General features: G+C 61.2%; 1 protein-coding gene across 3 annotated transcripts; it reads right to left on the minus strand.

The window, feature by feature from the left end:
* Positions 1–19: 19 nt before the first annotated feature.
* Positions 20–16,889, minus strand: BCAN (brevican). 3 transcript variants are annotated; one of them, XM_032318080.1, is made up of 14 exons: positions 16,512–16,888; positions 12,672–12,781; positions 11,713–12,087; positions 11,231–11,405; positions 10,847–10,974; positions 10,098–10,391; positions 7,557–7,790; positions 6,447–7,091; positions 3,063–3,170; positions 2,331–2,489; positions 1,698–1,780; positions 1,258–1,402; positions 800–990; positions 20–491 (listed from the first exon to the last, which is right to left on the minus strand). In XM_032318080.1, exons 2-14 carry the CDS (start codon positions 12,760–12,762, stop codon positions 384–386), a joined length of 2,736 nt encoding a protein of 911 aa, XP_032173971.1. In that variant the 5' UTR covers positions 12,763–12,781; positions 16,512–16,888; the 3' UTR covers positions 20–383. The 3 variants fall into 3 exon arrangements, with proteins under 3 accessions (XP_032173971.1, XP_032173972.1, XP_032173973.1); XM_032318081.1 differs by lacking the exon at positions 16,512–16,888 and adding an exon at positions 15,039–15,595; XM_032318082.1 differs by lacking the exons at positions 20–491; positions 800–990; positions 1,258–1,402; ... (1 more) ...; positions 2,331–2,489; positions 3,063–3,170 and having other exon boundaries at positions 3,370–7,091; positions 16,512–16,889.
* Positions 16,890–22,487: the final 5,598 nt, after the last annotated feature.

Raw genomic sequence — 22,487 nt, forward strand, 5'->3', positions numbered from 1 at the left:
TCACAGAGAAGCATCCAACTTGCCTGTGCTCCAAGCGGCTTTATTTCCTGCTGGTTACACAGTAATCCATCCTGCAAACCCATTCCCTGGGAAACATGAGAGTGAGCAGACCAGGTGTCTCCCAGTGGAACGGACGGGACAGGATGGCTGGCAAGGAGAGGGCAGTTGAGGCACTTAGGGACTTCCTTGAGGTCCTCGGCGGGGGGGTGGCCTGATGCCCATGGTAGGGGTGAGAGGGGGCTGCCCAGGTACTGCCCACAAACCCCTCAGTCACTGTCACCCGAACTCCAGCCCCACTCCTCTCCTGTGGTCACTTCCTGTGATGGGAAGAGGGTGGGGGGAGAGGCCAGTGCTGGGGGCAGCCGTGTTGAAGGCCTCGCTCTCTAGGGACCCGGAGCAGGACTGGAAGGAGGGGTCAGCAGGGCCTTCCAGCGTCCAGGGAGCCCTCCCTGATGTCCTTCTGGAGCCTTCAGTGAGTGCAGAGCTCGAGCCTGGGAAAGAGGCCCACACTCACTGTCTATGCGGGGCTCCTCCCTGGGTCTCTTCTGAGAGCCTGCCCTCCGGGGTTATGATCTCATTGAAACCCTTGCCCTGGCTCAGCCCGTGTAAGAGCCCAGAGTGTGGCCAGTGCTCTCAGACCTCAGCACTGAAAGGGACCCCAGAGCACCCACCTCATTCCCGCTGCCTCCAAAGGCAGCCACGATGGCTGCGAGGTCACACAGCCAGCGGCTGGCAGAGCTGGGACTAGAGCCCAGGGCTACTGTTGGCTACTCCCCACCTGCGTCCTCCTGGCACTCACAGGCCTCTTGGGCACACAGGAGATCTGGGGTGGCTCCCAACGGCCATTCTCCTGGCAGCGGATCAGCGGCAGGTTGCGCTGGGTCAGCCCCTCCCGGCACCGGTAACGAAGCACCGTGTCTACTTCATAGCGCAGCCGTGGGCGGCCAAACACTTGGGCCAGGGGCAGCTCTGGTGGAGGCCCACAGGACACTGCAGGGGCAGGGGGGACACAGTCAAGAACTGGGAGCCTGGCTCTGTGGGTGACAGTTCCCAGAATCAGGATGAGGAGGTGGGGGCGGGCCACAATATGATGCAAAAAAGAGCAGAGGTTCCTAGTGGACCCACCTCATTTGTTATCTCCCCCTTGCGCATGGCCTGGGACACATTTCTGATTCTTCCGTAGCTCTGCCCCCTCCTTCTACACACACATGGGCCGCGTGTCCCTGGCGCTTCCTCCTCCCCCCTGCCCGGCCTCACCCAGCCCCATCTTGCAGGTGTAGGACAGGTGGTAATTGCAGGGCACGTCACTCCATTGTCCCTGATCATGCCACACCATGACCACGCAGTTCTCTCCAGACAGGAAGTAGCTGTCAGGCTGCCCAGGGTTCCAGTTCTCATAGAGCTGGGGCGGGGGGGACAGCATGGGGGGGTGAGGGGGAGGGATGGACCTAGAGGGCCTGAGGAGGGTGGGAGGGGCACTAGGAGGCAGGGGGGTGGGGGATGGGGAGTGGGGGCCCAGGAGGTGAAGGAACAGCTCGCGGGCTTTGGTGGGGGGAATAGTGGGAAGAAAGGAACGCAAGGAAGGGAGGCCGCCCCAGGGGGAAGAGGGACAGAGAAGGGGCCCGGAGAGGGGGTGGAGGGCAGTAGGGCTTGGAAGAAGCGACCCAGGCCGCTGAGGGACAGCCGGAGCCTCTCACCAGGGGGACGCCATCTGACCACAGGAAATCGCCTTCGATGGTCCGGTCGTTGAGCCCGATCCACTGGTACTCGCGGTACCGACCTGGGGAGGAAGCGCGGGCGGGCGCAGGTGTGCAGTGAGCCCCGCTGCCAGCAGGTGGCGCCGCTCCCCGCTCCCGGCGGCCCCGGGGTCCAGGGGGTGGGTCGTTCCGGGCAGACCCAGCCGGGGCTTCCCCGCTTTCCCTTCCGCCCGTCCAGCCTCTGCCCGCGCGCCGACAGAGGGCAGGGTCCGGGCGGGCGGCAGGGGTGCGGAGAAGAAAACATCGGCGAGGCCAGAGAGGGGGAGCGGGAGAACGGGTCGGGGGGGGGCAGGCGGAGGGGCAGAGGCGGGGAGGCGGGCGCGGCCGCGGGCGGCGTCGGGCCGCTGCAGGTGGACCGCGGCCGCCGGCCCCGTCCGGCCGAAGCCCGCTGCCCCCGCGGGAAGTGCGGCGCAGGGACCACGGGACGGGATGAATGAGCGAAGTAAACCAGGGCACGGGCACCGGGTTAATGAGGGAGTTACTGGATTCCCGCACTCACTGACGGTTAGTGATGGGTTAATGAGTGAGTGAGGACGGCGGGCGACGCGCCCCTCCAGCCCCGCCCCAGCCCACTGTTGATGAAGTCCTGCTCCTCGGGCGTGCTGATGCTGGCCAGGTGCGCGCCGAACAGCCGGCACTGGGTCTCCGCCTCCTCCCAGCTCCTCCGCGTGGAGAAGTGCTTGTAGCAGGCCCCCTGGAAGGCGTCCCAGCCAGGGCTGCAGAAGCGGAGGCCTGGGGCACAGAGGGGCGGCTCGCTGAGGCCGGCGCGCGGGCACGTCCTCTGTCAGGGACTGGGCCTCCGCCTCCGCGGCCGCAGGGGCCGGGGCTAAGGGGCCGGCGGTCCCTGCCCAAGCGCCAGCCCCGAAAGGGGGCAAGGAGGAGTCCTGAGGGACCCCGGTGCAGGGGGCCTTGATGGCTTCCTTCTCTGAGCGCCAGGGACCAAGGAGGGTGAGGGCTGGTGTCCCGGCCTGGGTCTCCGCAACCCTCCATCCTAGGGGGCTGTGACCTCCCATCTTTCCAGGAGAGAAGTGACAAGTAGGGACCGCCTGCTGCCAGGCGCACGGGTAGGCTACGCACTCCTCGCTCCCGCACCACTTGAGAAAGGCATGTGTGGTTCCACTTAACAGATGAGGAAATCGAGGCTAGGGCTCAGAGAGGTTTTGTGATTTGCTTAAAATGGAGATTCATTAATGACAAGGCCCAAACCAGTGCCCTCCCTCCTGGGTGCAGAGCTAGCTCACTGTCCCGGGTCCAGGCTTCAGATCAACCCCCAACCCCCCACACCCTACCCGTCAACACACTCACCAACATCACACAGGTCCCCCCCATAGCCAGGCAAACACAGGCAGCGGACCCCCTCCTCCTCCTCCAAGCACGTCCCACCATTGTGGCAGGGGCTGGGGACACAGTCACCTGAAGGGGGAGAGAAGTGAGGTGGGGGGAGCAGGGAGCACAGCTCTGCAGCCTGAACCCCCGGGGGGGAAGGGTTCAGAGAGTTCACAGCCCAGCTTCCTTGTCTTGGGAGCTATCACAGCACCTTAAAAGTCAGCCCAGGCCTAAGTTCTGGGTTTCTCCCTACACTGACCATCCCCCTTCCCAGCATCGACTCAGCCCTGTGTTGGCCATTTTCGTGGCCACCAGTGTGGGCCCAGTGTAGCAGGCTGGGGGAAGGTGGTCAGGAAGGCGCTCAGGACCCGACCCCATGAAAGGGAAAGACACTGGGCTGTGGACCATGAGATCTGGACTCTCCTGTGGCTCCTGGCTCTGCTGAGTGACATTGCGCAGGTCACTTGACCTCTCTGGGCCTGGAGGCTAGTCTCCCACTCGCTTGTCTTGGGGCCAGGTGCCTGCACAGTTCTGTACACTTTAGGTGGGGAAACCAGAGGAGTCACCGCAGCAACAGAAAGCTGTGGTCTGTACTTTACTGCTTCTGGGACCTGATACTGGGGTGGGGGAGGGCTAGCTATTCCTTCTGCAGTCGGGGTGGGGCACATAGAGTCAGCCCCAGAAGCACCAATGGGAAACACTATCATAGTGAAGAACCAACGTATTTCCCCTGGGTCTATGCCCTAATCGTCCTCTCCCCCTACCCCCCACCCCCAGCCTGAAGCTGCAGGGCTCCCGCTGTCCTACAGCCGGATGCTCACACTGTCTCAACACCGTGCAGTCTCTTGTCTCTCCCTCTGACCTCCCCAAACTCCCCTCCACCTTGGGCTTTCTGCAAGTTCCCCAGCCCAGAAAGCCCTCTGATCCTCCTCTCTCCCTTCTGGGCCTCTCTCCCCCAGGCAGTCTTCTTAGACCGACACAGAACCCTGCCATCTGCTGTCTGGCTGGGTCACCTGCCTTCCCCTCTGGGCTCTCTCCCTCTGGATCCGGGGACAGGAGGTGGCTGCCTTTACACCGGGCCTGGGTGCTAGGTGGGCAGTTTTCACTCCTTCTGGTCCAGGAAGGGGAAGACGGCCCCACAGACTGACAGTGCAGGGCTGGGCTCACAGCTTGGGAGGGGAATCAGCTCTGAGCTGGACTCTTCAGACTGTGCCTTATGCCCAGCATCCAAGGGCACGGCCCACTGGGCTTCCCTCTGCTGGGTGGGGGGAGGGGAAGCTGAAGCTGAGTCCAAGAATGTTGCTGGGATGACCAAGCTGTTTGGGGTGAAATGAATCTGCTGTTCCAGCACCCCCACTCTGTCACCTCCCCTCCAGCCTCCCCTCCAAGCTGCCAGCACTAGCTCCCGGGGGCAAAGGGGGAGGAGAGGTGTTTTACTTAACCCACTAAGCGCCAGGACCCACAGAGGGTAGGTGCCCTGAAGCCCGTTCCATCCCTCACACTTTCCTGGGGGACGGAGATTCCGAACTTGGCTCCCCGCCCAGGCCATGAGATCTCTCCCCTGGCTGAGGGAGGTAGCACCTGAGCCAGGACAGACAGCGGAGGTGAAGGAACCCCTCTTGAGACGTTCCACTCTCCTTCCTTCCCACGTTGGGGCCAACTGCTATACACAACCAGAAAGTTCTTCCCTCCTGCTGCAATAGAAGGCCAGAGGACATCCCTGGGCCTCCAGGTGGGGTAACTAAGACACTGCAGAGATTCCCACTGCTGCTTCTCTTCCCACAAACCGCCTCCCAACCCACACAGCACTGAGCTCCGAGCTCCAGCTCCGAGGCCAGCTGGGCAGGGAGCCAATGGTTGAAATGGGCGAGCCCGACGGGCGGGCCGGGTGTGCTGCAGGGGCCCTATCCGATCCTGGACCATCTAGGGAGGGCAATGCAGGGACTGGGAAGAACCCAGCCTTCTCCAGGGTCTCCAAAGGGAAGCTCAACCTTCCCTGAGCCAGTGGGGCTTCTCTCGGACCCCAGAATCTGACTCCCACTCCTTCCCCTCTGCACTTCCTCTCCGTCCTCATGTCCTGCATTGTGTCTTCTCCAGCATCAGGGACTTTGAGATCTTTTGGGTTCAGGGAAGGTGAGAGTCTTCCAAGGGGTGGTGAGGTGCTCATTAGGGCAGGGTCAGTGGGGCAGGGGCGGCAGTGGGCAGTGGGATGGAAGTTAGATCCTGTCCCCCTTCTGAGTTGCGGTAGGGGAGGCCGGGGCCAGGGATGGGCTTCTACGCTAAGACGGACTTTCTCCATCATTAGTCTGTATGGCCGGCTCTAGACAGAAGCCTTCAAGATGGCTCAGAAATGAGTACACGTGTGTGTGCCCACACACACTCTCTCTCTCTCTCTCTCTCCCTCCCTCTCAGGCTGGCGGAAGTTTCGCCCCATCAGGAGTGAGGGACTACAACTCCCAGCAGCCCCGCCGACTGATGGGCAGTGACTCCTGTGCACCTTCAGAGTTGGGCTCTTGGCAGTCAGGAAGGAAGGCAGAGGAGGAGCCTGAGAGGGCAGAATGGAGGACCAGCGAGCCTGTTAGAAGGGGAGGGCGGGGAGGGGCACTGGCTGAGGATGAAGCGAAGGAAGAGAGAAGCAGCGAGCGAGGGAAAGACCGGGAGAGAGACAGGGCGCCAGAGGGAGCTTCAGAGAGCTGCCCGGACTTGCGACCCAAATGCGAGGAATGAAAAGGGCAGACAGCTGGGGGTGGACACAGAGGGTGCCAGAGTTTTGGTTATAAAGTGGTTTAATAGAGATTTATTTCCAAGGCTTGTTTTCCATGAAACAGTCAAAAAAATACTTCACAGAAGTAGACGCTTAAGGCTCTGTGGGGATACGGGCTCTCCTAGACCCCAGAGGCTGAGGGCAGGGATGGAATCCCAGGCTTCCCTGATATCAGTGGGGTGGCTAAAGGGGGTGGCACACAGGAGGAGGAGGGGCAGCAGGAGAGGGGCCTGGGCCCCCGAGAATACAATAGGCCCCCAGGGCATCTACGCGCTTGAGGATGGGGGGGTGGTCAGTGGGCTGGTGAGTCACAGGTGGAGAGACAAGGGCAAGAAAGGGTCACAAGTGGTCAGCTGGGAGGCTGGAGTCACAGGGTGGGACGGTGGGGTTGGGGGTCATGAGGTGAGAAATCAGAGAGCGGAGCTGGAAGTCACAGATGTGGCACCCAAGACTGGACACCCACAGGTAGGAGATGAAGGCAAAGGACAGGAGACCCTGGGGTAGTGGGGGTCAGAGGACCACAGGTCATGTGACCCAGAGCTTCATGGGGAGAAAGGGGAGAAGGAGAAAGAGGGAGTTCGAGCCTTGGGCAAAGTTACCTGATGAGGGGGCCACGGCCACTCCACCTCGGCTGGCGCTGTCAGTGGGCAGCACTGGCTGCACCCGCACTGATGTCCCTGCTGGGACGGTTCTTCCAGAATTCTCTTCAGAGGGGGCCTCCAGTTCCCTGGCACCCTCAGGGGCCCGTGTGGCTGGAAGCAGGACAGGGGTATCCTCAGAGCTCCCTGCCTCCTCACTCTCTCCTCGAGGGACCCCAGACAGCTCAGGACCACCAGCCTCCTCCCCCACCTCTCTCTCCCCGGCCGGAGTGGAAGGCGGTGGGGGTGTCAGTTTCCCATTCCTGGGGGTGGGTAGAGTCTCAGTGGGTGGTCCAAGGACCCTCGGAGGCCCGGGAGCCTTTGTCTCTCCGTCGGGGTGTGGTGACGCAGCAGGCTGTAGGACTGCACTCGCTGGGGGTGGGGAGGCACGGGAGAGCGATTCCTCTAGGGCTGGCTCCGTGGGGAGAAGAGTCTCCGGGTCTGGGCTGCTGAGCTCACTGTGCCAGGCCCACAGGGCCTCATCTTCCACCTCCTCCTCTTCCTCGTCTTCTTCCTCTTCATCTGTGTATTTCTCTTCTTCCTCCAAAGCCTTGCCTTCCTCTTCGGAGGACCCCAGGGGAGGGACAACGGATGGCGGTTCGAATTCTAGACAAAGCACAGGTGGTTCAGCACCAGGGACAGCACCAGCCCCAACCCTCGGAGGAGGGGAAGGAAGCAGGGGCTGGGGAGGGTGAGGCCTGGGGCGGCCAGGAGAAAGCCTGTCCCAGGGGGAGGCTGCCTCCGTTCCCCACCAGAAGACCTTCAACCTGAGCAGCAATATTGAGACTACCTGGAGGAGGCATCAGCCCAGGAATAAAACAGGGCTGTTCTCTCTCTCTCTCCTAGCCTTGAAATCTCTAGTCTGTTTGGGGTAGTTGGGGAAGGAGGGAACCAAGGAAGGAGCAGCGTCCTTCCCAGACGCAGAGAGTTGGGAGTGGAATGTGCTGGAAAGGCAAGGGTTGGGAGAGCACTGGACACACGCCCTGTGTCACTGAGCTGCTGAGACAAGTCATGCAGCACCCCAGGCTTGCACCCGCACCACCGACTTCTCTTACTAGGGGATTCGGTTACCGAGGAGGGTTCTCGGGGCCTCTGCAGGGTCTTCTGGAGTGGAGCTACCACCCGCTCCGTCCTCCACGATGGGGATGGAGTAGATGGCTCCCCGGGACTCGCTCTCCACAGCCTCCTGAGGCAGCTGGAGTTCCTCCAGGGTCTCTGTCACCGTGACAATGGCCTCCAGCCCATCAGAGGCCGGGTCCGAAGCTGGGTCCGACGCCTCAGGCATGGCGGACGGCTGGGCAGAGTCTGTCAGGAGGGAAGTGCCAATGGGAAGTTGACCAGGCGGCTGGGTCCTGCAGCCACAGGCCTGGGGGAGACCCACTGTCTCTGCGCTAGACTCAAAGACCATGAGAGTCCCAATTCTCACTCAGCCTTTTTGTGGAGGACCCAAAGGACCCAGGGAGCACTGCAGGAGGGAGTTCACCACCTATTCCTCAAGCATCAATCAAGGGCCCACCATGTGGCAGGCCAAGCATTTTTCTGGGCACTGAGGATACAGTGGAGAAAAGCCCACAAGCCTTCTGCCCTAAGGGAGTTTACAGCCTAGCTACAGATAATAAACAAATAAGCATGTATCATAAAGTTATCATACAAAGAACAATTAGGGGCGCCCGCGTGGCTCCGTCGTTAACCATCTGCCTTCAGTTCAGGTCATGATCCCAGGGTCCTGGGATCAGGCCCCGCATCGGGCTCCCTGCTCAGTGGGAAGCTGCTTCTCTATCTCCCACTCCCCCCTGCTTGTGTTCCTTCTCTTGCTGTGTCTCGGTCCAATAAATAAATGAAATCTAAAAAAACATTTTCTTTTTAATTAGGCAGGGTAAGGAGATGGAATGGCAGGAAGTACTACTTCAGGCCGAGCGCCAGGAAAGGCTCAGGAGAGACAGCTTCCTGATTAAGGGGAGGAGGAGGATGGGCAGGTGGTCTCAGCACTGTGGGACCCTGCTCTTGGAGCAAGGCACAAGGACCCGAGGGGTTTTCAGATGGAAGGGGAGAAGGGGCCGTCACGCAGGAGAGCTGAAGGGTGAAGTCCGGGAAGGACATCCAGCAGTCACCACGGGAGGGTCTCAGCATTGGGGCAGGATCGGGGTGGGGGGGGAAAGGGAGGGGCTGCCACACCCTTCCTGGAGCTGCTGCCTTCAAACCACTGGCGCTTTGGAAAGGATACCCTGGTCTTCGGAGAAGAGAACGAAGGTCAGCGAACCGGTGAGGCGGCGGCGGAACTGGGCTAAGAAAAGCCCTGAGGGCTGTCTGCGCTCAGCCAGACGTAACTGCACAGCCTGTCCCGCCCCCATCACCTGCTCCAGGGAGCCTGGCTCCTGCCGGGCAGATGAAGCCGTGCCCGTGCCCGCCTCTGTCCTCCACTTGTTCCCAGCCGCTCACTGTAATTACGCTCGTCACCGTCAACCCTCTTCCAGTTGGCCTTTCCAGACAGACCTGCCTTCCTACGACTGCACTGCCCCACCGCTCCCTTGCCCCGGGCTCAAGATGTTTGTGGATGGAGCCCAGCAGAAGTAAGGCTTTTCTCTCAGTCTCCCCTCATACTGGGAGCAAGGCATCTCATCTCCCCTTGGACTAGGGGCTCCCAAGGCAGAAGCAGTGGCTTTCCCTTTCAGACTAGGGGCTGTGCATTCTCCGTTCACTTCTGCCTCCAGCCCCACCAGTAAGTACCACAGGCTCCCGAGTGCGGCGAGGACTGAGAATGCCCCGTGACTGTCAGCCACCCTTGCTCGGGGCCCTGTGCCTCTGGGGGTCCCAGGCACTGCCTTCCTGCCAGCTCCCAATGTTAAGATGTGGTCAGAAAGCCATCTCTACACCCAGCGGTCCTTGAGGACCTGCTCCCTATGGGGAGGACTTGCGTCTGTCCATCAACCTTTGGTGGTTAAAGATCTGAGACCATCAAGCTGAAGTTTCCGACCCTGCCCACCCCCCACCCCCCATCATGAGAGCTCTGGAAAGCGTGATGGTAACTGGATCAGACCATTCATTGGGTTCAGAGAACGTCCCTAATCTCTGCTCTAGGGGCGCCTGGGTGGCTCAGTGGGTTAAAGCCTCTGCCTTAGGCTCGGGTCATGTTCCCAGGGTCCTGGGATGGAGCCCCGCATAGGGCTCTCTGCTCAGCGGGAAGCCTGCTTCCTCCTCTCTCTCTCTACCTGCCTCTCTGCCTATTTGTGATCTGTCTGTCAAATAAATAAATAAAATCTTAAAAAAAAAATTTCGGCTCTACTAATGAAATGCCCAGAAGTGGAAACCTCTCCAACCTCCCAATACGGAAGAGGTGGCTTTGGCATCGGGGAGGCCAGCCACGGACGGCTGAAGGAAAGGCCGGTGAGGAGCACAAGGAGGCGAGCCCTCCCTGAGGCCGCACAGCCCAAGTCAGAGGGCATCAGAGGAACGAGAGCCCTAGGTGCCAAGCCGGGCGTCACCCACGGCTCCTTCAGGCCAACGGCCAAGACCCGAGAGACACTAGTCCAAGCAGCAGTGGGACTTCCAGGCTCAGCTCTGGGTCCCTGACAGAGACAGGTTGGTCTCAGCCTCGGCAGGGAGGCCGCTCACCTCGGAAGCAGTAGACGTTGAAGCGGCTGTGCTTGTTGGGAAAGCCAGTCTGGTTGGGGAAGAGGAAGAGCGTCTTGACACCAGGCAGGCCTCCCCCGCAGCGCTGGCTGGGCGTGACGATGGGGTAGCGGACACTGCCGTCGGCCAGCCAGCCTGGGCTGCAGCGGTCCAGGCCGCCGTCCCAGGCGGCGTATAGCTGGCCGGTGGTGGCGATCTCCGCACCCCGCTCCCGGCAGTATGCCCGTGCCTCCTCCAGCGTCAGCTTGTCTGCAGGGGCACCCAGGAACAGCTCTCCTGGGAGGGAAGAGGAGGCTGTGTCACCGGGAAGCTGGCAGCCCCGTCCACTCTGGCTGGCTTCTCCAGGCCTCCGTCTCCACATCGGGGACACAGAGTCAACTCCCCTCTTTCAGGGTCAAAGCCTGGGTGGAACCTTGGGGTGAAATTACTCAGAGGGGCTGGCTCCGCTTCCTCACTCTGCGAAGAAGGAAAGTGAGGCCCGGGGAGGCTGAGAGGTAGAGAGAGGCTCAGCAGGTGTCAGACACAGTCTCCGACCACCTGTCTGAGGCGTGGGCCATGAACTTGCTTCCATGACAGTGTTTGGCGGGACCAGCTTGTTTCTTTGGAAGCCCCCCCCCGCCCGGATGCCCGCTTGAACACACGAGGGATGACTGTCCAGCAGGGGCCCCAGGAGGAGCTCCGGCCAGCCCCGAGAAGGGGCTCTAACCCGAGAACCGCTCATCCCCAGTCACCATTTAGGTCTTCGGCATAGCAGTAGACATCATAGAGGTCGTCCGGGTCCACCACTCCGTAGTTCCGGACCCCGGGGAAGCCATCCATGTCTCCATAACAGGCTTCTCGTGGGGTCTGGATGGGATACCTGAGATCGAGTACGGATGCCTTCATCAGGGAGCCCTCCAGGGATGCCCCTCCTGAACCACACTGCCTTTTAAGGCAGCCAGCTGTCTACCTGGTTCTGCAGGGACACCCCCTACCCCAGGGCAGGCCAACCTCATTGCCTGGAGGCAGTGGGAGCCGGATGGCTGGCCTGAGACATCAGGCAGTCCCTGCTCAACCAGAGCCCACCGATACCTCAGCTACAACTAGAAGCTCGTGGTCCCCGGCCGCCCACCCACCTCACGGTCTGGTCGGACAGCCAGCCAGCGTCACACTGCTCGTAGCCCCCGAGGTAGGCAGCGTAGAGCTGCTCCGGGGTGGCGATGCGGGCTCCGATGCGGGCACAGGCCTCCTGGGCCCCCGTGAAGGAGAAAGCATAGCGGGCAGAGCCTTCCCGGTAGAGAAAGACGACCCCTGGGGGGCAGAGAGGAGTCCTGAGGCAGGGTCACCCTCACACCAGCCTCCCCTGGCCCTCCTTGTCACGCCCCTGTACACAAGGAGTCAAGTCCAAACGGTGCTCACTTGGCAGCATGAGGAGGTGACCTTCGACTGTGAGCAGGATTCCCTCCGCCCCGCAGGGAGAAGCGGCGAGAAACGAGGTGACCGGGGCCTGTCTCTACTCACTCCGTTTCCAGCTCTCTGGCTGCCTTCCACCTGCGTGTGCTTGCCCCTGGGGCTGTGCGCTCCCTCCCTGCCGGCACCTCCCTCGTCCTGCCCTCACCTTTGACCTTGACCTCCACGGCGTCGCTGCTGTCGTCTATGCCGTGCTGGACTTCGCAGCGGTAGATGCCCGAGTCGTTGGGCCGCAGCTCGCTCAGCGCCAGGGACACGTCGGTGAGCGACGCGGGGTAGGCCGGCAGCGCCACGCGGAACCGGTAGGCCTCGCTCACCTTGACGCGCAGCCCCCGCGCCACCAGCACCTCGGCCTCGCGGCCCCCGGACAGGAAGGTCCACTTGACCCGCGGGGAGCCCAGCACGGCCCGGCGGCCCAGCGGCGGCCGCAGGTAGTGGACGTGGCACGGGATGGTGAGGGCGCCGCCCAGCACGCCCTGCAGTGGCGCGTTGCCCGCGATGCGCACGCGGAAGGCCCGGTCCTCTGTGGGGGGGAGTGGGCGGGGCCAGCTGGAACTCGGCGGGCGCGAGGGTCCGCACCGGCCCACCCGATTTCCTAGCCTGCTCGGGGATCCCTCCCACCCACCCCAAGTGCCGAGCCTGCGGGCCTCTAGGACCCCAGGACCACCCCGGACGCTCTCCAGAACTGTCCCCAGGTCTCCCAGTCAGTTCTCCCAGAGAGTGGCCCAGGACCACCCCAGAATCCCCGGGCGCCCAGCCCAGGTGTAATCTGCTCCCCAGGTCCTCCAGCCCTGGCCTGTTTCCCCGGTTTCCCTCAGACTCACCTTCAGGATTTCTCCCCACTCTGCCCGCTTCTGCCTCCCCAGCCCATCTACAGGCCCCAGATCCTAGAGACCCGCAGCCTTGCACCTGCTGCCGCTCCCCCCATCCCCCCCAGTTTTCCCAGGCTCACCCAGAGCCCAGGTTCATCCCTTGTTTCCAAGTGTCCCAGACCAGGCCTTTCCCCTCAGAGCCCCTAATCCTCACTCCCTGGGTCCCCCAAGCCCAACCCCTTCCCCAGGGGTGATGCGGGAGACAGAAACAGTGACCCTGAGTGCGGTTGCTTACCTGAGCTGTCCCCCTCCAGGGCATCAGCTAAGGCCACAGGGCCCTGGGCCAGGGCCAGAGCTGCCAGCAGGGGCAGGAACCGTGGGGCCATGCTCAGGCTGGTGGGGGGACTTGAGGAGGAAAGATGAGGTTAGACCTCAAGACGGACTCCCCCGGCTCCCAACCACACCCATTTGGACTCACACACATCATGGCCCTGGAAGCCCGCTGTTGCCACCTCACTGTGAACTCCCTTGTTTCTGATCCTGTCTCCCCACCAGGAGGTTCTTCCTGGGAACCAGACCCGGTTCTAGTCAACTTGCTGCATGATTTAAGGCGGGGTCCTTAACCTCTCTGGGCGTTGGTTTGCCGGCTTGTACAGGAGCACCATGACCACCACCTCCCGGGTCGAGATGAGGCTATGGGCTTTAGAGCCCTGTCTGTCCTCAAAATGCTGTACAGACGCACAGCTCCAGGTACACTGTAGGAGCTCAATAAATGCTGGTAGTATGCATGGTGGGCGCTATTGTACTTAATAACCCCTGTGCTCAGGGCACCTGCGAGGCTCAGATGGTGAAGCGCCTGCCTTTGGATCGGGTCATGATCCCAGGGTCCTAGGATCGGGCCCTGCGTTGGGCTCCCTGCTCAGCAGGGAGCCTGCTTCTCCCTCTGCCTGCTGCTGCCCCTGCCTGTGCTCTCTCAGTCTCTGAAAAATAAATAAATAAAATCTTAAAAACAAAAACAAAACCAACCCCTTGTGCTCCTCCCAGGCCAGACTCCCTCCTTGAACCCAGAACCTCCACTTCCCCCAGTATCCCTGCAGAATTCCCTTCCTGTCCCTTCTTCCCTGAATACTGTACTCACCTAGCCTCCTCCAGGAAGGCCTCCTAGACTGAACCTGGGCAATGTGTAACTTCTCTCTAGCCCTACCCCTGCTTGGCCTCCCCCTACCCCATGGTTACTCATAAGGAAACTCTTCTCTTTACTCGTAGCATCCTCCACCCCCTCCTTGGCTGACTTCTCCCTCCTTCCCAGCCTTCCTTTCTGCCTGGCACGGGCTTTCCCACCGGATCTCCTGGCTCAGAAACCGGCTGGGACAAAGCCCCTGTCTCTGCCAGTCTGGCCTCCATCCAGACTCTCCCTTCCCCCACCCCAGCCCTAGGCTCAGGGGGTGGGCTAAAGGAGGGTGAGACTAGATGGGAGGGGCCATGTCCTTCCTGCCCTTGGCTATCGGACACTCTGAGAATCCACACTAGCCTTCTGAAGATCTCAAGGCACTTACACTCTCATAATGGAGGGATGCGGGGGTGACATTGAGAAAGGGGACCCCGAGAGGGCTAGGGCTGACCCTGGTCCCCAGCAAAGCCAAGTCAGGAACCGGGCCAGTGTGTCCGCGGGAGGGAGGCCTGGGTAACTAGTGTCCAACATCCGTACGGGTCGGGCTAGTCGAAATGCGTGCAGACCCGGGTCTGCCATGGAAGAGGCCAGTGACCCAGCAGGAGGGATGCAAGTCAGAGTACAGGCAAGACGTCCTAGTGCTCAGGTTCTCTCCCACTCCAGGCCCACTGTGCGACCTCCGTCTTTGCCCTCTCGGGCTCTGCCTTCCTGCACATCTCCGCCTTCCCGAGCCTGAGCGGCCGGGACCCTCCTCTCTTCTCCGCGATTCTCCCCCGGGATCTCAGATCCTCCTCGGAAAGCCTCCCCACCGACAACACCCCCCTTCCCGCCACTACAGCTGGGCTTCATCTCCTCACGGTCACACTTGGGGAAGGAGTGACAGAAGCTAAATGTCTAGGGTCTTTCTCTAGGGTGCCAGACCAGAGGCTGCTGAGACCAGCTCTGCGCATGGGGGCACCTGGGAGGACCGCTTTCTGGGGTAGGTGGGGGACCATCGGGCGTGGGTGGCCAGTCCCTGCTGGGTGCTGGGCAGACTGTTCATCTTGCCTGTGAGCCTGGTGAGGTCCTGGCCAGGTCCCTTTCTGAGCCTTCCCTCCCCTCTCTTTGGGCTGGAGCTGGAGCAGCTCACAGACCTGGGTCCCAGCTCTCCGACAGGCGGCCCAGAAACCCATATATTTGGAGCCACTCTGGGACCCACAGCCTGGACCCCCCCTTTCACCTCTGTTTTGAAGGTGAGGGAGTGAAGGGAGAGGGTCTGAGGCTGGTGAAGGCCTAGTGACAAGGGATAAGGGGGTCATCCCACCCCGCGGGAGTCACTGACCAGAGGGGCCAAGAGGGGGCCTGGATTGTCTGGTTCTCATGATCAGAGGCAGCTGCACTGCCCCCCACCCCCCTGCCAACCCCACCCAGCTTGGGCCTCAGCTCCCTCCTGGTGCAGCCAGGTGTCCTGGGAAAACTATGGCATCCCCTCAGCGGGCACCAGCCTCAGACCTGGGCTTGAGGCGGGGAGCGGGCCCGGGCCTTCTCCAGCCCCTCTGCTGTCCTCCGGAGCAGACGCCCTCTCCGTCTCTAAGCTGGAGAGCTCAGCACGGTGGGGGGCTTCCTGTCCCTGATGCCACACCGTCTCTCTGTCCAGCTCATTCTGTCCTGCTCCAGCTCGAGGATTTCTGCCCTTGCCTTGAATTTCCCAGGCTGTTCAGGAAACTTCCCTCTTGTTACGTTGTCATGCCCATCGGACTGCGGAGTCTGGCTCCTCCCAGGCTTGAAGACCCGATCCACAGAGGAGTAAGATCAAGAGTAGGTCGTGTGTGTGTGTGTGTGTCCAACACCCCCATCTCTGCGCTGACTGCCCTCCCCAACCCCAGGCTGGCCATCTGAGGTCTGCCCTACAGGAACCAGACTCCGGAACAGCAAGGGCAGCAGGAGGGAAGTTCTCACTGTTGCCTTAGTGTGAGCAGAACCATGAGCCGCGCGACACCAACCACAGCTGCCAGCCCTTAGCCGGGCCTGCAGGACCTGCTACAGAAATTGCGTAAACAGTCCTAGTGATCAGAAGCACGACTAGTAATACAATTAGCAACATCACAAGCCAAGGACTGCGGCTCCTCGGCTCGAATCTGTAAGGCAGATGCTGCCAAGTTAGCATCAGGCACTGGTGCTGCTGTGGGTGGGCGTGGGTCGGGTGGGTGGGTCGTGGGTAACTGCGTCCCTTGATCTTATGCTTTTTTCTGGAATAGAAGTCGAGCAGGTATTAACGGTGCTAACAAAACTGATGGCAAAAACTCTTGATCCCCTTGGAAGCAGGAGAGCAGGGGACATGGAAGGACCTGGGGCGAGGGGGTGTCCCGCCCCCCGGCAGCGCTAGCGAGGAGAGCAGCAGTGGTAACCAGAATTCAGGCTCATGGTTACCGACCCTCTTCCCGAGCCAGGCCACTTAAAAACGCTTCCCATGGACAACCTTAACTTTGAGAAAAATACTATCTATAGGTTGCAGCGATGCGGAGCCCGAGGTTCAGAGAGGTCAACTAATTTGCCCAAGGTCACAGAGCAAGTGACAGAGTTGGGACTCCCGGCGCCAGTGGGAACCCGGACCACCGGCCGAGGCTGTCCCGCGGGCCCCGGGGAGGGGCCCCCAGAAGAAGGGCTGCTTCCCGCTCCTCCGGCCGCCCGCCGGCCGGCACAAGGTCGGAAGTCGGGGCGGGGGGCTGGCACCGGAGCGCACAGCAGGGAGGCGGCGGGGACCCGGGGGGCGTTCCCATCAGCCCGCGGGCACGCAGGTCGGGCCGCCCACGGCGGAGGGGTGCAGACGGCAGGGCCGGAGGCGGCGGCGGGCGCTCGGGGGCTGGCAGGGTCAGGGGCTGGGTGCGCCGCTGGAGGCCAGGGCTGCGCGGGGGGTGCGGACCGCGGGCGGCCGGCGGGTGCCCCCCGCTCTCGCGCGGCCCGGCTGCGCTCTCGCTCACCTACCTGCGGGCTGCGGGGGCCCGGGGCGAGGGGGCGGCACCGCCGGGTTTGCCGCCTCCTCCGGGCTCTCCTCCGGGCTCTCCTTCGGGTCCACGCTCGGTCCTGCGGCTGCAGGCGACTGCGGTGGGAACTGCGCGGGCGCAGGGAGAGGCCGGGCCCGCAGGATGTTCGGAAGAGGGCGCCGGGCCGCCGGGCGCCGCACAAAACCCCCTTTCTTCCCCCCGCCCCCGCCCCGCCCCTCCCCGGGGCCGCCCCCGCCCCCTGGCCGGGGACGCGGGGGGCTCGGAAGGTCACGCGACCCGCTGCCTCCTCTGCGTCGGTTCCCGGCGGCGGCCGCGGAAGCAAGGACGTGCGAAGTAGGACATGGTTCTGGGGAGGAGAAGCCGGGCGCGGGGAGCAGGGGGGGAGGGAGGGCAGAAGGGGCGGGGCGGGGCGCTCGCGGAGCGGGCGGGGCGGCTGCAGCAGGAGGGATGGAAGTTAGACCGCTGGAGGGACTTCCCGCGGGGCCGGGGGAGAGGAGGGGGGCCTCCGACCCGGGCAGTAAGGGAACGGATGACGGAGCATAAAAACGGGGGAGGGAAGCTGTGTTTTGGAGGCAGGATGGAGTGCAGACGACCTTAGCCATCTCCCGGGGGGCAGCTCTGATTGGGTTTTGTCTCTGGTGGGGCTCCCACTCCCTGCACAGAGGAGGAGCTGACTTTGCAGCTGGACGGATGGAGGTTAGACAGCAGATTCTCGGCTTAAGCAAAGCAAGTCAGGGACTCTCCGGAGGTGCGGCGGGGGAGGGGCTGCCCTGGGAATGGGCACACCCGGCGTGCCAACCCAAGTGCGAAACACAGGCGTTGCTGGGAGCCCCGAGCGCCCGCTGGCCAGGGCTGGTGCCGATGAATGTGCAGCCTGGTGCCAGGGGGTGGGCCTTGAGTGCCAGCCGGCAGTGGGGGAGTCCCCAGAATACCAACGACGCCCCAGCGCCAGCGACTCCCCTTCCCTCTGCTTTCCCAGGCTCTCTCTGCCGCACCCCCTTCTGTCTTCCCCCCTCCCTCCTGGGACTTGAAGCAGAGCCCCTGGAACGGACTGTGGGCACGACAGCCAGATGCCTGGAATGTCTCCCCTGGATACTGGTGGTGGCTCCGAGGATAGCTTGTTGGGGGATTTGATCCCCGTATCTCCGGCACCACCCCCAAAATATCCCGACTAAAGCGGGGTGCCTGCAGGGCAAATCATCCTCAGGACAGGTCCCTGTCCTTCCATTTAGGCTGCACCCCAGTCCCTCCCGCCTGGATGGAACTGCGCACTGCCCTCTCAGATGCCCCCGCCCCCAGGGCTGTGGACTGGCTTCCGGAGGGCTTCACAGAAGTTCACCGTAAGCTCCTCCCCAAACCTTTGAGGATCTGAAGGGAGAGCTTTGGCCCCTCCCTGGACAGTCGTCTACTGGGCAGGCAGGAGAGGGAGACCCGGCATGGTGGGTGGTAGGTCCTTGAGTAAATGAAATGACCCCCGCAGAGAGGGAGCCTGGAAGGACAGAACAAGGGGCCTGGCAGGGTCTGGGGAAGGAGGGACCTCCGTCCGCCATTTATTCCTCTCATTACATAAATATTAACTGAATGTCCACTATGGAACAGGCACTATTTTAGGACCAAGTCCTCCCATGGAGAGGGGGGCACCTAGCCTTGGGGCAGATCTGAGCAGCGCCCGATAGTCCCAGGACCTCCCTTTGCTCCCCTCAGACCTCATAACCCCGGCTGAAAGAGAGCCCGCCTCCCCCAGGACGGTCTCAGCGCAGGTGCCTGCCTCCAGCCTGGCCCAGCCGGGGCTAAGATCAGCTCCACCCGGGGCCCGAGCCCACACAGGCAACCAAGCGGCTGAAATTCAATCCTAGTGGTGACCGGCCTGTAACCACAGTTCCTGCCGCGGGGAAACCTGGCTGTGATGAGGAAAGACGGAGAAAGTGACCTTCCTGGCCACCTCCCCTCAGGACTAGGAGCACGGGCACACGTTTTGGTGTCCTGGGGGAGTCCGACCTTGACCAAGGCCAGCAGCAGCAGCTGGGACTGGATCAGGGTTGGTACCAGACAGTCTGTTCCAAGAGGCAGCCCCCTGGTGGGAACCCAGATGCCCTGTGGGAACAGGGAGCGGCTGCTTGAAGACTGCTGGGAGCTTGGACTGCGGAGGGGCGGGCCCTGAGGTCAAACACCCGGCTTGCCAGCTGCAGGGGCCAAACCTTGTGAAGGGCTTCCTTTCTCGAAAATCGTTTTCTCTTCTGAGCAACGAGCTGCAGGGAATCTGCGGCTCCAGATAATGTCTACTGTACCTGGCCAGCAGGTACATTCGTACAGTAGACAGCTGAGCAGCAAGCTCAGCAAAACCTCGTTCTTTACTTTTGCCAGTCACACACATGTATGCACGCATGCACACGTATGTGTGCGCACACATGGCCCCAATCCGCACAGATGTCCTGGCCAGGAGGTCGGTGGGCCACGTCCCCGAGGATGAGACAGACAGAGGGCTCATTATCCGAGAGAGGAGTCTTTCCCTGAGGGCTTCCCAGGGGAGGCAAGTCCCCCAGACTCTTGCACATTTCCAGGGCACTCTAATGGGCACCTTCTGGTCGGGGACTCTCTTTCCTGTCTTCCCTCGAACCTGGCCCCTGGCCCTGCGACAGCCACCACCACCCATTTCTGCCCCTTCCTAAGAAGAGGTGAGAACCAAGGCCTCACCAAGGTCTCAAACAGGGACCTTCAGGGACTGACTGACACCATCAGGATCGTCAGAAGCAGGAAGCATTAAAGTCAGATTTCAAGCAGAACTTCCTGCCCCAGTAACAAAAGGAGAACGTCTCAGGGAGCCATAGAATCTTCTGGACAAGGGGAGAGACCCAGAGGCGAAGCGACTGTCCAGGGTCACACAGCTGTAGGGTTGTGTCTAGGGCTGATCATGACCATGACCGGTCTCCTGAGGGATGGACATCCAGGCCAGGGTTCCTGCTGGGCCCCAGCTGTCTCTCGGGGCACAGAAATGGAGGCAGAGAGAGAGGCGGTGGGGGGGGGCAGCCCAGCTGGCTGGGCTCCCGTCCTCCTGGACCCTGGGGAGTTTTCCAGTCTCTCTGGAGGAGAACAGTTAGTCTCCTGCCTCTCCCTCTCCCCCTCCCCCACCAATGTCCCCACCCAGGCCAACGCTGAGGCCATGACCCAAGTTAAGGAAAGAGAACCCCCCTCAAGGTCGTAGCCTCCCTGGCTCCAGGGCCTTCCTCACTGTATCCCCAGCCTCAGTGGCCACTGGGAGAGCCTGTCTTTCGGCCCCTTGAGCAACCGTCTCCACTGTCCCAGACTTGGAGGTGGAGCCCCGGCAGCTCAGATCCTTTCCCATAGCACCTGGGTCCTCTGCCACAGGGACGTGGGAGTGGGGCTGTACACACAGGGCTCCAGACGCTGGCACAGCTGTGCTGGGAGAATGGTGGCTTTGATAGCTTCTGAAAGGGGCCAGGAAGCGCGGGACCCCGGCCCAGACGAGGGAGGGGCCAGCCATGTGCTGAGGGCTCCTGCAGCTGAAGGCCAGCGGCAGGCGGGGGGGGGGGGGGGGGGGGGGCAGTTGCAGGGGAGGTGGGGTGGCGAGGAGACAGAGGTGGGACCTACAGGCTGAACAGCATTTCGGGGAGCCCCTGAGCAGGAGTGGACGGACCCTTGCCACCAGGGGACCTAAGTCCTGTGTTCAGAGGGGCCACGAGACTGTTCCCCCCAGTGTGGACGGCTGGACCGTGAGAACGTCCAGCTCTCCTCATCCTGCTCGTCTGCAGGCCCCTCGCAGCCCTGGTCCCTGCGGCCGGGCACGGGCTCTGGGACAGGCGCTCCCAGCTGCAGCCTCCTCACCTGCAAGATGGCAACAGCATCTTGTTTTCTTTTCTTTTCTTTTCTTTTTTTTTTTTTTTTAAGATTTTGTTGACTTATTCGAGAGAGGGAGAGACAGATTGAGACAGCGGGAGTGGGGAGGAGAGGGGGAAGCAGGCTCCCCGCTGAGCAGGACCCCCGACGCGGGGTGGGGGGCGGGGGGGGGCTGACCCCAAGACCCTGGTATCCTGACCCCCGCTGAAGTCAGGTGCGGCTGGGACGGAGCCTCCCAGGCGCCCCCTCGTGTTCTGGTTTTGACATTGGAACCACGTAAACATGTTCTATAATTGAATCATAAAATTAAATTTAGAATAATTAAATGAATTCTAGACTGAATTTAAAAGCAGAACAGGGATTCAATTCCTAAACACCTAAAACCAGGTGAAGCAAGGGCCCGCGACTGTACATGAAGCTGGAGGCAAAGCCACAGGGAAGGATTTTCTTTCAAGTGATGACGGAACTCTGCATGCTGGCTCTCCGTCCCTCAGAGCTAAGAGAACCACGGGGAGATCATAATGTCGGCGCTGGGGTTGCAAAATGCAGCACTTACTGTGCCAAGCAAGTAAGTAAGTGCGGGAACGGCGTTCGGAGAGAAGAGTCTCAGGGTGAGAAAAGGAAAGGTCAGCCGACGGCTCATCCCGCTGGGAGCCGGCGGTAACAGTGTGGACTCAGGATGTGGATGCCGCGGAAAAGGCTTAGGATCATGACTCCCCAGTAACACTGAGTGCTCCCGGGATCCAGACCGTGGTCTCCAAATGGTACTTTCTGGGAGCCTGGGTGGCTCCGTCCATGAAGCACCTGCCTTCAGCTCAGGTCTTGATCCTGGGGTCCTGGGATCGAGCCCCGCATCGGGCTCCTTGTTCAGTGGGACGCCTGCTCCTCCCCTGCCTTTCCCCCTGGCTTGTGCTCTCTCACTCTTTCTGTCTCAAATAAATAAACAAAAAATCTTAAAAAAAAAAATAAATGGTACTTTCTGCTCCCAGGAACCAGGCCTCTTGGAGACGCCCCAGTGAGGGGCAGCACGGGTTGTCACACTTGTGAATAAAGGAGGTTTTGAGACTCAGGTCAGGCTCATGTCCAAAGGAACCAGTAGCCACTTTGCGGAGACTCCCACTGGCCAGGATGACGTATCAGCGTTAAAATGAATAATGACAGGACACCTCGCTGGCTCGGTCAGTTAAGCGTCTGCCTTCCGCTCAGGCCTGGGTCCTGGGATTGAGCCCCTGCATCGGGCTCCCTGCTCAGCAGAAAACCTGCTTCTCCCTCTGCCTGCTGCTCCCCCTGCTTGCGCGCTCTTTCTAACAAGTAAATAAGATCTTTAAACAATAAATAAATAAATAAATAAATAAACACACACATAAGTGTGCACGTACTCAGTGAGTTTTCAAAAAAAAAAAAAAGAATGGGGCGCCTGGGTGGCTCAGTGGGTTAAGCCTCTGCCTTTGGCTCAGGTCATGATCTCAGGGTCCTGGGATCAAGCCCCACATCGGCTTCCTGCTCAGCGGGGAGCTTGCTCCCCCCCGCCCCGCCTGCCTATCTGCCTACTTGTGATCTTTGTCAAATAAATAAATAAAATCTAAAAAAAAAAAAAAAAAAAAGGAATAATGAGAATGAAGCCTATCAAATCTGTAAAGTCCAAGAGTTCATCATGATACTAAAAATGAAAATCCCTGGTCACCTTTGGACACTGATGGGGCGCCGACTCACAACAGTGAAGATTAAGAGGGTGTATGGGGCCCTGTGGTGTCCACCCGTGTCTGCTTAGCAGCCGCCTCAAAAGACCAAAGGCTGCTGACTGCCTGGGGACTTTCTCTGCTGGACAGGTGGACAGCAAGTCAGACGTGGGCAGGAGCTGACGGCGTGGAAACAGCCTCAGGTCGTGACAGAGGGGAGGCCAGCAGACCAGAGCCCCAGGCCCCCTCAAGTGGGAGCAGAGTGAGGCCAGCCCCCTCTCCTGGGTCTCCCCACACCCCCAGCAGCTTTGCACTCCAGCTGGGCCCTGTTGGCCCTGTCCCAGGTGCTAGGACTGTTTACTCGGTGATCGCTTGGATTCCTTCCCTTCCCTGTCCCACTGTCCTATTAAGATCTGGGGATT

This window comes from Mustela erminea, chromosome 17 (assembly GCF_009829155.1).
Source record: "Mustela erminea isolate mMusErm1 chromosome 17, mMusErm1.Pri, whole genome shotgun sequence".
Taxonomy (NCBI): Eukaryota; Metazoa; Chordata; class Mammalia; order Carnivora; family Mustelidae; genus Mustela; species Mustela erminea.

Coding starts and splice junctions, on each gene's coding strand:
- BCAN (XM_032318080.1), bottom strand. CDS start 12,762: ATGGCCCCACGGTTCCTGCCCCTGCTGGCAGCTCTGGCCCTGGCCCAG. Junction 11,406..11,712: donor CGTGGAGGTCAAGGTCAAAG/GTGAGGGCAGGA, acceptor TCTGCCCCCCAG/GGGTCGTCTTTCTCTACCGG. Junction 3,171..6,446: donor GGCCGTGGCCCCCTCATCAG/GTAACTTTGCCC, acceptor CTCCCCCTTCAG/GTGACTGTGTCCCCAGCCCC.